The sequence below is a fragment of the Leucoraja erinacea genome, chromosome 4 (assembly GCF_028641065.1).
Source record: "Leucoraja erinacea ecotype New England chromosome 4, Leri_hhj_1, whole genome shotgun sequence".
Lineage (NCBI taxonomy): Eukaryota > Metazoa > Chordata > Chondrichthyes > Rajiformes > Rajidae > Leucoraja > Leucoraja erinaceus.
Window position 1 is genome coordinate 38920640 of NC_073380.1, and position 15172 is coordinate 38935811.

Genomic DNA, 15172 nt, shown 5'->3' on the forward strand with positions numbered 1-15172 from the left:
GGCAATTACAAGATCATTCTCCCTCTGATATAGACGTCACGCACAAAGCATCTATCAAACTCACGTTTTCAATTCTCAGGAAAATGCATCACTCTCAGGAAAAGGCATTTATATACAATGCAAAGAGAATGTGCTGTAAACTCTACCTAACTTGTTCAATCCTCATCTCAAAATATTATGGGCTATTTGCAGCAGGACAAACTTTTTCTTGGCCTGTGCCTCCACAGTTTACCATGTCACCCCATTCTCTGATTTTCCTTCACCTTTCCAGCTGTTCCACTATAGCATGTGGGAACTTTTCATTCTGCTCCCAAAGAGAACTGCATAGGATTTATTTTAATAAATGATTCTGGGAATATACTGTCATGACTTTGCTTGTAACATTTTTTTTTAACAGTTTTACCGATTTTTGGCATTTGCAATATACATAGAATCATGTCAGAGTGCCACCAATTAAAGGGTCCAGTTGGATAGAGAACTATTCTCTGGAAGAGGAAGAGGAGATGAGGCCAGCAAAGAAGTACCTGTTGCCGCAGGGAGAGGTCGGAAGAGGAGAGAAGACCTTTTGCAAAATTATAGAACAGATATACCAATGTTGATATTTTGGGGGGGGGAAAAATAGGCAAAATTACTGAGGGAAAATTAAGTATACACCACAGTGGGGGAAAAAAAGGCCAAAAAGACTGAAAAAATTTTACAGACAGATTTACTAAATTTATAAGGAAAGAGTAAATGAAGTAAACTATAAGAAAATGTAGCTTTTTGTAAGCTAAATTTCCTCAGGAACAAAAGCATAGTTGACTAAATGTATATGTAACAAGTGCATAACCAGAAACAAATAGATAACAAATCATTTTTAATACAATTTTCAAGTATACACAGATGAGAAATCAGCACTGATATTTCTAGTTACAATTACCTCATTACTCACAGTTCATCCCTATAGTAACGACATAGCTCTTCATCGCTTGGTTTTAAAATTTTCTTTTCAGGGAGGTTCACCACCCAGCCAGGAGCAAGACCAAAGAAAATTTGCAAGGGATCCTTGCGCATTGTTAACATGCTATACATCACATCCTTGCTTATATCCGGCAAAATGTATCCATATTTCCTGGCAAGTATTAATCGTTCCTTTTGAACCTTTGCTGGATCTGCTAAATAGCCACGATTTTGAGCATCCATATAGTAAGGAACTAGTTCTTCAGGTGGGAGCATACGTTTTGGAATGGGTTGTCCTCTTAGGAAAAAAGGAACTGGTTTGCACAAAACATCTGTTTAAATGCAGAAACAAAATCAGTAAATGTTGATACATTGTTTAATTTAGTCAAAACTATGGATTTCAGCTCAGTTATTTCAATCCACGGTATGTAAGTTTACATTTCTAGTTATTTCTAGCACAATCATTGATATAAGCACATAATTTTAACTGAAGGTTCATAGAAACATAGAAAATAGGTGCAGGAGTAAGCCATTCGACCCTTCGAGCCAGCACCGCCATTCAATATGATCATGGCTGCTCATCCATAATCAGTACCCCATTCCGACTTTCCCCCCCCCATATCCCTTGATTCCCTTAGCTCTAAGAGCTAAATCTAATTCTCTCTTGAAAACATCCAGTGAATTGGCTTCCACTGCCTTCTGTGGCAGAGAATTCCACAGATTCACAACTCTCTGGGTGAAAAAGTTTTTCCTCATCTCAGTCTTTATTATTTATTTTATTCCGATTATATGTTTTATTATTCTTGTTAATCTCAGTAAAGTGTCCTTGAGACTTTTGAAAGGGGCCCACAAATAAAATGTATTATTATTATTATTAAATGGCCTACCCCTTATTCTTAAACTGTGACCCTTGATTCTGGACTCCCCCAACATTGGGAACAATTTTCCTGCATCTACCCTGTCCTACCCTCGAAGAATTTTATATGCTTCTATAAGATACCCTCTCATCCTTCTAAATTCCAGCTAATACAAGCCCAGTCGGCCCATTATATGTTAGCCTTAACCGTTTCATGAATCTATACACTGTAGTGGCTCGATTGCAATCATGTATTGTCTTTGCGCTGACTGGATAGCACAAAAGCTTTTCACTTAACTTTGGTGCACATGACAATAAATTAAACTGAAACAATACCAAATGCCATTTTCCTTTGAACTTGATTGACTGAATTTACTGTTAATGAAGTTAAGGACCTGTCCCACTTGCCGGCATCATTGACTGATCTATCAGGTCACGTGATGAGCCGTGATGCGACGGTTACGTGGCGTGAAGCTGCGTGATGACGTATTGACACACAATCTTTTTTTAAGTGTCGCACCATTTTTTGTCGCCGCTGGATTTTGAAATGTTCAAAATCTTCAGGCAACCCTGATATGACGACGGCAGTGGGATAACCCTTTAGAATTCCATTCTGCTATGGTTCAGACATATCAGGTCAAATGCATAAAATGGAAGAGAAACGGATGATGATGGCAACTGAAAAGCAAGATAATCTTGAGTGGGGGTGATCAGAAGCATAAACATTTGGTTTTCTTAACATATATTTGTCATCTGGATAACTTAATTTTACTCAAACAGACAACCAGCCCAATAATACGCCGAGGTAGCCTAAGGACAGTCTTATGTGTGCACCTTCTTTTTGTTAACCTATACCAGTGGCACACCGAGCTTAAAATGCTACAGAATTTCACACATAAAAGGCCCACTTAACACGTCAAAGTCAGACAAGATAAAATTTCTAACCGAAGAATCAACAACATAGAAAAAAAAGATTTTAAATTTCTCTTGAAAACATACAGTAAGAAGTTCCGATTGATTTAACCACAACTGGTTTAAAAACAGTACTTACCTAAACTTCGTGGATCATAGAATCCAGTAATTATAGTTCCACCATTCCTTTCAATTGCAGCTATTGCAAGCTCTGATGCCCACTGGACTTCGATGTTTATTTTTGCTGCAAAGTTATCAGCACCCTAGAAATTAAAAACATTACAATTAATTACAACAGTCAAGAATTTTCACAAAAGCAATCAATTATTGAATCGGGAATTATATCTTATGGTATATTATATAAAAAAACTACCCATCAGAATGAACGAATATTCCCCAGACTACACCAACATCCATACGTGAACACCTCTCCTGGAAGGTTTGTCTTACAAGCTCAAAGTGTGTGCATTTGCTTCCATCTAATGGCAGCCTGAAAAATAACTGTTCAAATGAACTGCAGCTACCATTTTTTTTCTTTTATTTCCAGAGGTTAGGTGAAACAAAAGAAAAATAAAGCTTCTGATAAGTAAACCAAAACTGTGAGACCAACTGTAAATTTGTGCATCTAACTAGCCTCAATCTCTTTGCATAAAATCTGTTGTTGACATTCCCATCCAAATTGTTATCTCCTCCACAAGATTCCAATGTCCCCCAAACCATCTTCCCATTTCCTTTCTATATTACACTTTTGCGCTTCTACAATTTTGCTATCTCTTTTTATTCCATTTTCCCATTCATTACTACTCTCCCCACATGCTCAAATGTAAAACTCTAATAATTTTATTTCTGGCTTAAGAAAAGTAAACACTCTTCTATATCTGCAAACCCATAGACCCCTATTCTCCTGACTGCCATACCTCTTTCACCTTTTACTGACTATTTGCCTTTCAACCATTACTGATTGTTTTGAAAAACATTCAGACCCTGCCTTCCACACAATTCTTTAATTTGCCCTGCTCTTTGTTAGTATCATATTGTTCAGTATCCATTTTGTCTAATACACTCTGGATTAAGGAGTATCCACGTGCAAATACAACATAGAAGAGTAAAGGAATGGATGATGGGAAAGGGGGAATGGGGAAATCGAGAAATCGAGGAGCTGAGAACAGAGGAAAGTAGTACATGAAAGACAGAAGGGTAGAAGATATTGAAAAAAGGGGTAGGACTGCAAGGGAGTGAGAACAGAGGGAAAAAAAAGAGGTAGGTTGGAAGTGTAGTTGAACAGGGAAACAGTTGGAAAAGTGGGGCAGGAAATGGAGAGGGGGGTGTGTGGAAAAGTGGAGCTCTGTCCATCGCTTGTCGGGAAGGCTTAGAGTAGGTTAGAAATGTGTTCCCTAACATTCAAGTTCAAGTGAGTTTATTGCCATGTGTTCCTGTATAGGACAATGAAATTCTTGCTTTGCTTCAGCACAACAGAACATAGTAGGCATTTACTACAAAACAGATAAGTGTGTCCATATACCATAATATAAATATATACACACATGAATAAATAAACTGATAAAGAGCAACTAACAGAAAATGGGTTATTAATAATCAGAATTTTGTCCGGGCCAGGTTTAATAGCCTGATGGCAGTGGGGAAGTAGCTATTCCTGAACCTGGTTGTTGCAGTCTTCAGGCTCCTGTACCTTCTACCTGAAGGTAGCAGGGAGATGAGTGTGTGGCCAGGATGGTGTGGGTCTTTGATGATACTGCCAGCCTTTTTGAGGCAGCGACTGCGATACATCCCCTCGATGGAAGGAAGGTCAGAGCCGATGATGGACTGGGCAGTGTTTACTGCTTTTTGTAGTCTTTTCCTCTCCAGGGCGCTCAAATTGCCGATCCAAGCCACGATGCAACCGGTCAGCATTCTCTCTACTGTGCACCTGTAGAAGTTAGAGAGTCTTCCTTGACAAACCGACTCTCCGTAATCTTCTCAGGATGTAGAGGCGCTGATGAGCTTTCTTGATAATTGCATTAGTGTTCTCGGACCAGGAAAGATCTTCAGAGATGTGCACGCCCAGGAATTTGAAGCTCTTGACCCTTTCAACCATCGACCCGTTGATATAAATGGGGCTGTGGGTCCCCCTCCTACTCCTTCCACAGTCCACAATCAGTTCCTTGGTTTTGCTGGTGTTGAGGACCAGGTTATTGCGCTGGCACCATATGGACAGTTGCTCGATCTCTCTTCTATACTCTGACTCATCCCCATCAGTGATACGCCCCACAACAGTGGTGTCGTCAGCGAACTTGATGATGGAGTTCGCACTGTGACTGGCTACGCAGTCATGAGTATAGAGTGAGTACAGCAGGGGGCTGAGCATGCAGCCTTGAGGTGCTCCCGTGCTGATTGTTATCGAGGCTGACACCTTTCCACCAATACGAACAGACTGTGGTCTGTGAATGAGGAAGTCAAGGATCCAATTGCAGAGGGATGCGCAGAGACCCAGTTCTGCGAGTTTGATAACCAGCTTGGAGGGGATGATTGTGTTAAATGCCGAGCTGTAATCGATGAATAACAGCCTGAGATATGCGTTTTTGTTGTCCAAGTGGTCCAGAGCGGAGTGGAGGGCCAGCGAGATCGCATCCACCGTTGATCTGCTGTGGCGGTAAGCGAACTGCAGTGGGTCCAGGTTTTTGTCGAGGTAGGAGTTGATTTGCTCCATGATCAACCTCTCAAAGCACTTCATCACCACCGGCGTTAGTGCCACTGGTCGATAGTCATTGAGGCACGTCACCTTACTCTTTTTGGGCACTGGTATAATTGATGCCCTTTTAAAGCAGGTGGGGACCTCAGACCTCAGAAGTGAGAGGTTGAAAATGTCCATAAAAACTCCAGCCAGTTGGTCCGCACAGGTTTTAGAACACGACCGGGTATGCCATCATAGGAGAAACATTCATATTCAAAGACATCCTATGAACGATATTTAGCTTGAAATGCAATTCTATTATTTTTCTCAGCCACAGATATTGCTGGATATAATTATTTCCATCCTCTTCTGATGATATTTCAGATTTCTTAGCATTTGTATTTGCTTTTGGATTAACGCCTTGTAATTAATGGTTAAGTGCATTCTCTAAGAAATATATCGTTGGAATAGCAATTTGCAATTAATACAAAATTTTAAGAATTCCTAATACAAACATCTATTAATGAAACTTAATTTTTGAAATTCTAGCTACTGTAGCTGGTAAGGATTCATTAGGTGGCAGATTTATCTCCTACTAATTACATATTAAAATAGGCTTCCACAGTGTAATAAATGGTTGCGCTGTTACTCTCCATAGTCAACAAAGATCACTACTTGGTTTCAATTACCTCCTCGACTAGCTGGATTCCATAGTCTCGTTTCAATGGCTGGATGGTAATTCCTCTTGCATTCACCAACTGGGTCAGGTCAATAGGTTCACATGGATCCACTCTACCCAGATCTATCAAATACTGAAGTCGATTCAAACTTAATGGCTGGTATTGCCGCCGATAACTGAGAAAATAAATTTTAACAATTCCCTTAGCACAAATATATAAAATTCTGCTTAATATGCTCATCATGTCTTTTAAGCCACATGCTTCTTCCTCAAGGGAGCAAAGTTTTGTCTTTCACTGTCATAGCTATTATACATGTACAATTACATAGAAATACATATGCACATAAATATAAATGTATGGTAAATGTTCATCCAAATAGCAACTCTTATAAGGTCATTGTAACACAAATCACATGCAGATTAATGAATGATACACTGGAAATAAGGATGTGGATGATCAATGAGCTGCAAAGATTAAATAATGGCATGAGGTGATGACTACTTGCCTTCAAAATCAAGGGTAAACTTTAACCCACACACCTATGACTGAAGATACTAAAAATGGTCCAACTGTGCCATAGCGGGAGAGAGAAAACAGGGAATTATAGACCAGACATCGGTGGTGGGGAAGTTGCTGGAGTCAATTATAAAAGATGAGATAGCCAAACATTTGGATAGCAGTAACAGGATCGGTCCGAGTCAGCATGGATTTACGAAGGGGAAATCATGCTGGACTAATCTTCTGGAATTTTTTGAACATGTAACTAGGAAAATGGACAAGGGAGAGCCAGTGGATGTAGTGTACCTGGACTTGCAGAATGGTCCCAAGTAGGAGATTAGAGGGCAAAATTAGGGCACATGGTACTGGGGGTAGAGTGCTGACATGGATAGAGAAGTGGTTGGCAGACAGGGAACAAAGAGTAGGGATTAACGGGACCACAGCTATTTACAATATATATCAATGATTTGGATGAAAGGATTCAAAGTAACATTAGCAAATTTGCAGATGACACAAAGCTGGGTGGCAGTGTGAACTGTGAGGAGGATGCTATGAGAATGCAGGGTGACTTGGACAGGTTAGGGGAGTGGGCAGATGCATGGCAGATGAAGTTTAATGCGGATAAATGTGAGGTTATCCATTTTTGGTAAGAAAAACAGGAAGGCAGATTACTATCTAAATGGCGTCAAGTTGGGAAAAGGGGAAGTACAACGGGATCTGGGGGTCCTTGTACATCAGTCTATGAAAGTAGCACGCAGGTATAGCAGACAGTGAAGAAAGCGAATGGCATGTTGGCCTTTATAACAAGAGGAATCGAATATAGGAGCAAAGAGGTCCATCTGCAGTTGTACAGAGCCTTAGTGCGACCGCACCTGGAGTATTGTGTGCAGTTTTGGTCCCCTAATTTGAAGAAGGACATTCTTGCTATTGAGGGAGTGCAGCATATGTTTACAAGGTTAATTCCCTGGATAGCGGGACTGTCATGTGCTGAGAGAATGGAGCAGCTGGGCTTGTACACTCTGAAGTTTAGAAGCATAGGGAATCTCATTGAAACATATAAGATTGTTAAGGGTTTGGACACGCTAGAGGCAGGAAACATATTCCTGATGTTGGGGGAGTCCAGAATCAAGGGCCACAGTTTAAGAATAAGGAGTAAGCCAGTTAGAACCGAGACGAGGAAACACTTTTTCTCAGAGAGTGGCGAGTCTGTGGAATTCTCTGCCTCAGAGGGCGGTGAAGGTAGGTTTTCTGGATGTTTTCATAGAGAGCTAGATAGGGCTCTTCAAAATAGCAGTCAGGGGATATGGGGAGAAGGCAGGAACGGGGTACTGATTGGGGATGATCAGCCATGGTCACACTGAACGGCGGTGCTGGCTCGAAGGGCCGAATGGCCTACTCCTGCACCTATTGTCTATAGCCAACATTATTTTGTACCTGCAGTCAGGTACATACACCCACAAATAAACACCTGCACTTATGCCTAATATCTTCACAAAGGTACACGCAAATGTTCTCAATTACCTATATATGCATTTGCAAAGATAACAGATATGTAGTTACGGGCAGGTGTTTAAAATATGCTCATATATATGCAGTATTTTGCTTTTGTTTTCAACATGCTTTTACACATTCATAAACAGTTATGCATGCAAATATTTGTATCAATTGTATGTATACATGCATGTAAATCTGTGCAAATTCACAGCTGAACTTGCGTGTATGTACAATCAGATTGTATGTACATCAAGGTCTGCATACATTTAGCTGTTGCATAATTGATAGCACTCTCTCCTCTGTGTGAAGGATCCAGCTTCAAATGATTGATCAATAACATCAGCACTGGCTTTCAGTCCAACACTATTCAGCCAAACCAAGATCCCATCTACTTATCCATATGGATAGAGAACCTCTCAAATATTTTACTGTTCAGAAATAGTTAATTTGTTGTAAATAGTAAGTGGCGGCGCCTAACGGCAGCGGCTCGTCTACAGTCGTCTGTCTTTTATTAATTTTTTTCTTGTTAAATGTATGTCTTGAGCTAGTTTTTATTATTTCTTTTTAGCTGTGTATATGTGGGGGGGTGGTGGGGGGGGCTGGGGGGAAACCGTTTAATCTCTTCCCTGTGTGGGGACACGACTATTTCCTGTCGGGTCTCAGATGTCGTTGGGCCTAACATTGAGGAGACGGCGGTGGCCTCCGGCCGGGACTAGCCTGAGGGCTCCAGTCACGGAGCCTGCGGAACTGACATCGCGGAGCTGGCCGTCTTCGGAGCGGGAAGAGCTGTGGTGGCGCACGGCTGCGACCCGACTTTGGAGTTCGGAGGCTCCAGCCGCAAGCCAGGTGGACAGTAACATCGGAGCTCGCAGGTCCCTGGTGGGAGACCGCTTTTCCGAGCTCTGCAACGGCAACTTCTCCCGCTGGAACCGCGGGGTTTAAAGGACATGGAGCTGGGGCCTAACATCGCCCGGCGTGGCTTAAACGGCCACAGGATTTACCATCGCCCGCCGGGGGCTTTAACATCGGAGCCCAAGTTCGCCTCGATGCTGCAGTGCTGGACCGCGGGAGAAGAACAAAGGGAAGAGATAAAGACATTGCCTTCCATCACAGTGAGGAGGTGTTGGAGATTCACTGTGATGGATGTTTATGTAAACTGTGTTAAGTGTTGGTCTTGGGATTTTTGTAATGTAAAAAAACTGTAGAAATGAAATTTTGTTCAAACCTAGGTTTGAATGACAATAAATAGCATTCCATTCCATTCCATAGCTTGGCGTGCTTGGGTATTACAAAATGCACTACATAAAAAGTCCATATTAGTCTGTTTATATATGTAAGATGTATGAACAAATAAATACATTAGTGCATACAAATGTGTACTTATATATACACAAATGTACAATTTTGGATGATGTGGCATTTTGAAGAAGGTTAAAACTTTGAATGAAAACAACCATAATTACAGTCTATAGAAGTATATATTCACTAACCTGTGTCCCTTGTTGTATCCATATTTTGGAATAACAATATAAAATGGAGTTTGACCACCTTCAAATCCCAATCGTGGGCGGTTTCCACGTTGTGTCTGGCCTTTGTGCCCTCGGCCACTTTTTTTCCCTCCATGTATGCCCCGGCCACGTCTCTTTTCCTGGAATGTAAGCATTATTTACCAATAGGTCAGATTTTCCTTCTTGTAGATTATCATCCACATGTTTGTTTTTATCTCCCCCAACAAGAAGTAGCAGCAAAATCCTTTTGGGAACTCACAATGTTACTTTGCCCTTATTCATAAAATTACAAGGAAATAATAATCTTAATTTGGCTAGAGCAATTCTAGAAGCTTTGAAAGTAACATGTTTGATGTTACTTGCAGAATAACTGAAACACAACTTCAACAACTTTAATTTATATTGTATCTATAACAAAGTAAAAAATATCTCAATGTGCTTCACAGTATTTATGTGGTTTACATACACGTTGACAATGCCCAGTTTTACCTCAGTACCACCTCTGATATTCCATGGTCTTTAAATTCACCAATATGGAGCTAATAATTGCCAAGCAGAAATATATTTTGTTGAAGTATTAGAAAGACTAAAACCGATGCTTTCAGTTCTATCAAAAAGACCATTTTCAATCCAACACTAACTTATCCATAACAAGCGTGGAAAACACCGCAAGTCTGCACGTTTAGACCCTGTCGTTACTCTCTATACTCCCATGACTATGTGACTAAGCAATGCTCCAATGCAATCTATAAATTCAGCGAAGACACATTGCAGTTAGTTGAGTCTCTGATTCAGGTACAGGAGACAGAATATCTGGTTGAGTGGTGGCGCAACAACAACCTCTCATTCAATGTCAATTAGTCCAAGAAACTGATCGTTGACTTCAGAAAAGAGAAGATGGGAGAGTAGGCCCCAGTTTTCATCAATAGGTCGGTGTTGGAGAGAGATAGCAGCTTCAAATTCCTGGGCATTAACATCTTGGATGACCTGGTGTAGGCCTAGCAAATTTAAAGGGATTCAGTATGTCTCTGGATACTCCGACAAACATTTACGAATGTACTGTTGAGAGTACCCCAACTGGTTGCATCATGACCTAATATGGCAATTCTAACACACAGGAGGCTGCAGTGTTTTATCCAAAACTGCTGTCGCGACATCAACCGCCTGAACTTCTCCACTCCCCTGCCTCACTCCAATCTCCCCCCCCCCCCGAAACGTACTGCCATCGACTCACTCCGCAACAACCCAGACTGGGTTATCAAACCCGCCGACAAGGGAGGTGCCGTGGTAGTCTGGCGCGCCGATCTCTACAAAGCTGAGGCCACGCGCCAACTCTCGGACACCTCCTCCTACTTACCCCTGGACCATGACCCCACAGACGAGCACCAGGCCACTATCTCTAGCACCATCACCGACTTCATCAACTCCGACGCCATGCCCCTCCGAGCCTCCAACCTCATCGTTCCCCAGCCCCGCACGTCCCGATTTTACCTTCTCCCCAAAATCCACAAACCTGACTGTCCCCCGGTAGGCCCATTGTAGAACTCATTTCCACATACCTTGACTCCATACTATCCCTCTTGGTTAAATAGCTCCCTACCTATGTTCAAGACACCTCAGACACTCTCCGTCGTCTCCGCGCATCACATTCTCTAGGCCCCCATCCTCTCATCTTCACCATGGGCGTCCAGTCACTCTACACCTCCATCCCCCACCTGGATGGTCTCAAAGCCCGGTTCTTCCTCAACCGGAGAAGCAACCTATACCTGTCCACTGATACACCTCCTCCACCTAGCGGAGGTGATCCTTACCCTCAATGACTTCTCGTTTGACTCCTCGCATTTCCTCCAAATACAAGGCATAGCTATGGGCACGCGCATGGGCCCTAGCTATGCCTGCCTCTTTGTCGGGTACGTCGAACAATCCTTTTTCGAGGCGTACCTGGGCCCCATCCCCGACCACTAACTCCGCTACATCGACGATTGCTTTGGTGCTACCTCCTGCACCCACACACAACTGACTGACTTCATCCGCTTCACCACTAACTTCCATCCGGCACTCAAATACACCTGGACCAATTCCGACACTTCCCTACCATTCCTTGATCTCACAGGTGATAGACTTCTGACCGACATCCACTATAAACCCACTGACTCCCATGGCTATCTAGACTTCCCACCCTGCTTCCTGTAAGGACTCCATCCCCTACTCCCAATTCCTCCGTCTATGCCGTATCTGCTTCCAGGATGAGGCGTTCCACACCAGGGCATCGGAAATGTCCTCATTCTTCAGGGGACGGGGGTTCCCCTCCCCCACTATAGATGAGGCTCGCACCAGGGTCTCTTCCATACCCCGTAACACTGCTCTCTCTCCCCATCCCCCACTCGCAACAAGGGCAGAGTCCCCCTGGTCCTCACCTTTCACCCCACTAGCCGTCACATACAACAAATAGTCCTCCGTCAGTTTCGCCTCCTCCAACGTGACCCCACCACTCGCCACATCTTCCCAACTCCCCCGTCTGCCTTCCACAAAGACAACTCCCTCCGTAACTCTCTTGTCAATTCTTCCCTTCCCTCCCGCACCACCCCCTCCCCAGGCACTTTCCTTTGCAACCGCAAGAGATGCTACACTTGTCGCTTTACCTCCCCCCTCGACTCCATTCAAGCACCCAAGCAGTCGTTCCAGGTGCGACAGAGGTTCACCTGCATCTCGGCCAACCTCATCTATTGCATCCGCTGCTCTAGATGCCAGCTGATCTACATCGGTGAGACCAAACGTAGGCTTGGCCATCGTTTCATCGAACACCTCCGTATCTTGGAGGAACAGCACCTCATATTCCGCTTGGGTAGTCTGCATCCTGGTGGCATGAACATTGAATTCTCCCAATTATGTTAGCCCTTGCTGTCTCCTCCCCTTCCTAGCTCTCCCTCAGCCTCCTCCTCCTCCTTTTTCCTTTCTTCTCCCCGCCCAGTCTGAAGAAGGGTTTCGGCCTAAAACGTTGCCTACTTCCTTCGCTCCATAGATGCTGCTGCACCCGCTGAGTTTCTCCAGCATTTTTGCGTACCTTCGATTTTCCAGCATCTGCAGTTCCTTCTTAAACAGGCAGCAGAGTGCAATGGACTCAGTCCGGGAATAATAGGCATAGTCTTCACCTCCATTGAAAGCATCTACATGAGGCACTACCTGATGAAAGGAGGGTGTGGGACCTATTGTCTGTCCCCTGTAATGAAGACAGAATGATCAAGAAAGGGGAGACAGGTGTCAAAGAGGTAGTCCAGGTGAATTTGAGGAGAGGGTGGAAGTTAATGAAATCAACAAGTTCTGCAATGGCGCAGGAGGCACTGCAATGATTCAGTCATCGATGCAGCAGAGAAAGAGTTGAGCAATGGGAGATGATTATATGATTTGTTTTTGTGTGTTAGTCTGAGTCTATGTGCCCGTGTTGCGGCTGCAATATTTTTATTTTTACCTGTTCCTCATGAACTTCTGCTTTGGTACTGTCACAACAAATAATCACCCATGACTCCATATGAAGAGGCAAGTTGTGAAAGTTGGTGTTGGGTGCTGAGATGCACATATAGCACGGTACATGGAGATCATTGACTGCTCCTATTCCATATGTTGTTAGACTCATGCACTCTGATGGGTCTCCTGCTGGAGTCGATAGAAGCCAGTCCCCCGTCTACATTTAGCTTTAATGTTCTTTCTCCCAGATACATCTAAAAGATAACAAGTTCAAATGTGGTCCCAAACAGCTGAACGTATTGCCAGAGAGAAATCTGGCAATGGCCTTCTGATACCAACCAGGATGCAACCCTCCAGATTCTCGATAGCCAGGTTCTCTGTGCAGGAGTAGGGCAGGCAGGAGCCAGTGTCCCATGTCCATCTTCCCAGGTTTCTGCCGCAGTAATAAGAAGCAAAGGAGAGCAGAGGTCTGAACCAGGTCTGCAGCGCAGCATAGAGAGGGCAGATTGATTTTTTGAGATACCAGGGTTTTCACATCAGGAAAGATACTGAAGACTGTGCCTATACTCAAGTTCAGGACAGACATCAACTTCGCGTCTTCCTTTTAAGATTCATGAAGCATGCAGGGTAGGTGCAGTTTATATTTCCTCTTGCTGTGTTATCTAGAACCAGTGGACATCGTGCAAAGTCCACATAGGCAGCACCTGAGGTCAACATTGAACCAGGATCACTAGCGCCGTGAGGCAGCAGCTACTCTACTTGTAACAGGACCTGGAAACGCTTAGTGATTGCAGCCGATCCGAGGGCAGATGGAGGACACTGATACTTACAGTCTCTAAAGCCCAGCCCGGCCTAACCCGCCCGGCCTAACCCTCGCCAGCTCTCTCACCTTTTTCTTGGCACCGGGGTTGGGCCGGAGATTGGCGAGTGAGACCCGCGGCAGCCGCCGCAGTAAGTCGAGGCCGGAACGGACCCCGCTCCACGACATCCCTCCCTAGCAACGGCCCGGCCCGGCCCGGCCGCGACACACTTTACCGCTGTTGCAAAGCGCTGCCGCAAAGCGCGGCGCCACTTTACGGCGGGCGACGGCTCCCGCCAATTGACCCATTTGTCCTTTATTTTATTGATTTTAGTCCCGATTAGAAATGCAGCCGGGAAACGGGCTCTTGGGCGCACCGACTCCGCGCCGATCAGTGAGCCCCACTGTCCTGCACACACTAGGGACAATTTACAATTACACTGAAGCCAATTATAACCTACAAACCTGCACGTTTTTGGAGTGTGGGAGGAAACCGGAGATCCCAGAGAAAATCCACGCGGATCACAGGGAGACGTACAAACTCCATACACATATATATATATATATATATATATATACGATAAATTATTGTATCCTAAGTAAACCATGACAGTTACATAAAAGCAAAGTACAGCGAGCACCCGGAGTCAGGCTCGAACCCGTGTCTCTGGCGCTGCAAGCAGCGACGCCACTATGTTGCCCTTTTATTTATTTTATTTTTTCCTGGAGCTTTTCTAACACGGTCACAGCAACCGACTACTGTAGTGTCAGCAGATAATTAGTTTTAAATAAATTGAGAAAGACATTTATTCGCGTTCATTATTATTCCTCCCCCCTCATCGGGACAGAGAAATGCACCAAAAGTCTCAGCACAATCATCAACTGCGCATGTCCCTGAGATGGGCGCCGCGCCTGCTCAGTGCGCCGAGGATTGTCCCCCCAAATGATTGACGTCATTCCCAACCAACCACAGCTGGCGTCGGCCACGTCCGGCTGCGGGGACGTCGAATGGGTGTGCGGTGGAGGCGGGACTTCCGTCGGGAGCTGTCGGCTGGCGGTGCTGCGCTGCGCTGCGCTGCGGGTGGAGCTGGAGCTGGAGCTTTAACCAAAGTATCTCTGGCTTTAGCGGCCCAGGAACAGGGCTTTGCGGTGACACTGAGGGCGAGTCCTTCCCTATCGTGGAGTTGGCCTGGGGCTTAGCTGGACGACTGATATTTTTGTTGTGTATGTGCGGTAACAATATGTCATCGCCGGTTCCTATCATTATCCCCGCTACCAAGAAAGCAACGGCTGCGGTGAGTCTCACTGAAGGGCGATGGACAAAGGACGGGCGCAGCTTCATTGATTATT

The 15172-nt window shown here is 44.3% G+C and overlaps 2 protein-coding genes across 2 annotated transcripts in view; one reads left to right on the forward strand and one right to left on the reverse strand.

Annotated features, from left to right (window-relative positions):
- Positions 1 to 839: 839 nt before the first annotated feature.
- On the reverse strand, positions 840 to 14074 carry mrpl15 (mitochondrial ribosomal protein L15). The gene is made up of 5 exons (XM_055634072.1): positions 13913 to 14074; positions 9541 to 9698; positions 6068 to 6233; positions 2847 to 2970; positions 840 to 1271 (listed from the first exon to the last, which is right to left on the reverse strand). Exons 1-5 carry the CDS (start codon positions 14009 to 14011, stop codon positions 928 to 930), a joined length of 891 nt encoding a protein of 296 aa, XP_055490047.1. The 5' UTR covers positions 14012 to 14074; the 3' UTR covers positions 840 to 927.
- Positions 14075 to 14849: 775 nt separating this feature from the next.
- Positions 14850 to 15172, forward strand: part of LOC129696300 (acyl-protein thioesterase 1-like) — a 45427-nt gene continuing 45104 nt past the window's right edge. Inside the window, exon 1 of the mRNA XM_055634076.1 lies at positions 14850 to 15117. Coding sequence (XP_055490051.1) covers positions 15049 to 15117 — 69 coding nt within the window. The 5' untranslated portion in view covers positions 14850 to 15048. The remainder of the gene's footprint in view (positions 15118 to 15172) is intronic.

What these genes read in the sequence shown, in the direction of transcription:
- mrpl15 (XM_055634072.1), bottom strand. Translation starts at nt 14,011, where the DNA reads ATGTCGTGGAGCGGGGTCCGTTCCGGCCTCGACTTACTGCGGCGGCTG. An exon ending in ACCCCGGTGCCAAGAAAAAG is followed by an intron (nt 9,699 to 13,912) that starts GTGAGAGAGCTG and finishes CTTACATTCCAG; the next exon opens with GAAAAGAGACGTGGCCGGGG. An exon ending in GGATACAACAAGGGACACAG is followed by an intron (nt 6,234 to 9,540) that starts GTTAGTGAATAT and finishes TTATTTTCTCAG; the next exon opens with TTATCGGCGGCAATACCAGC.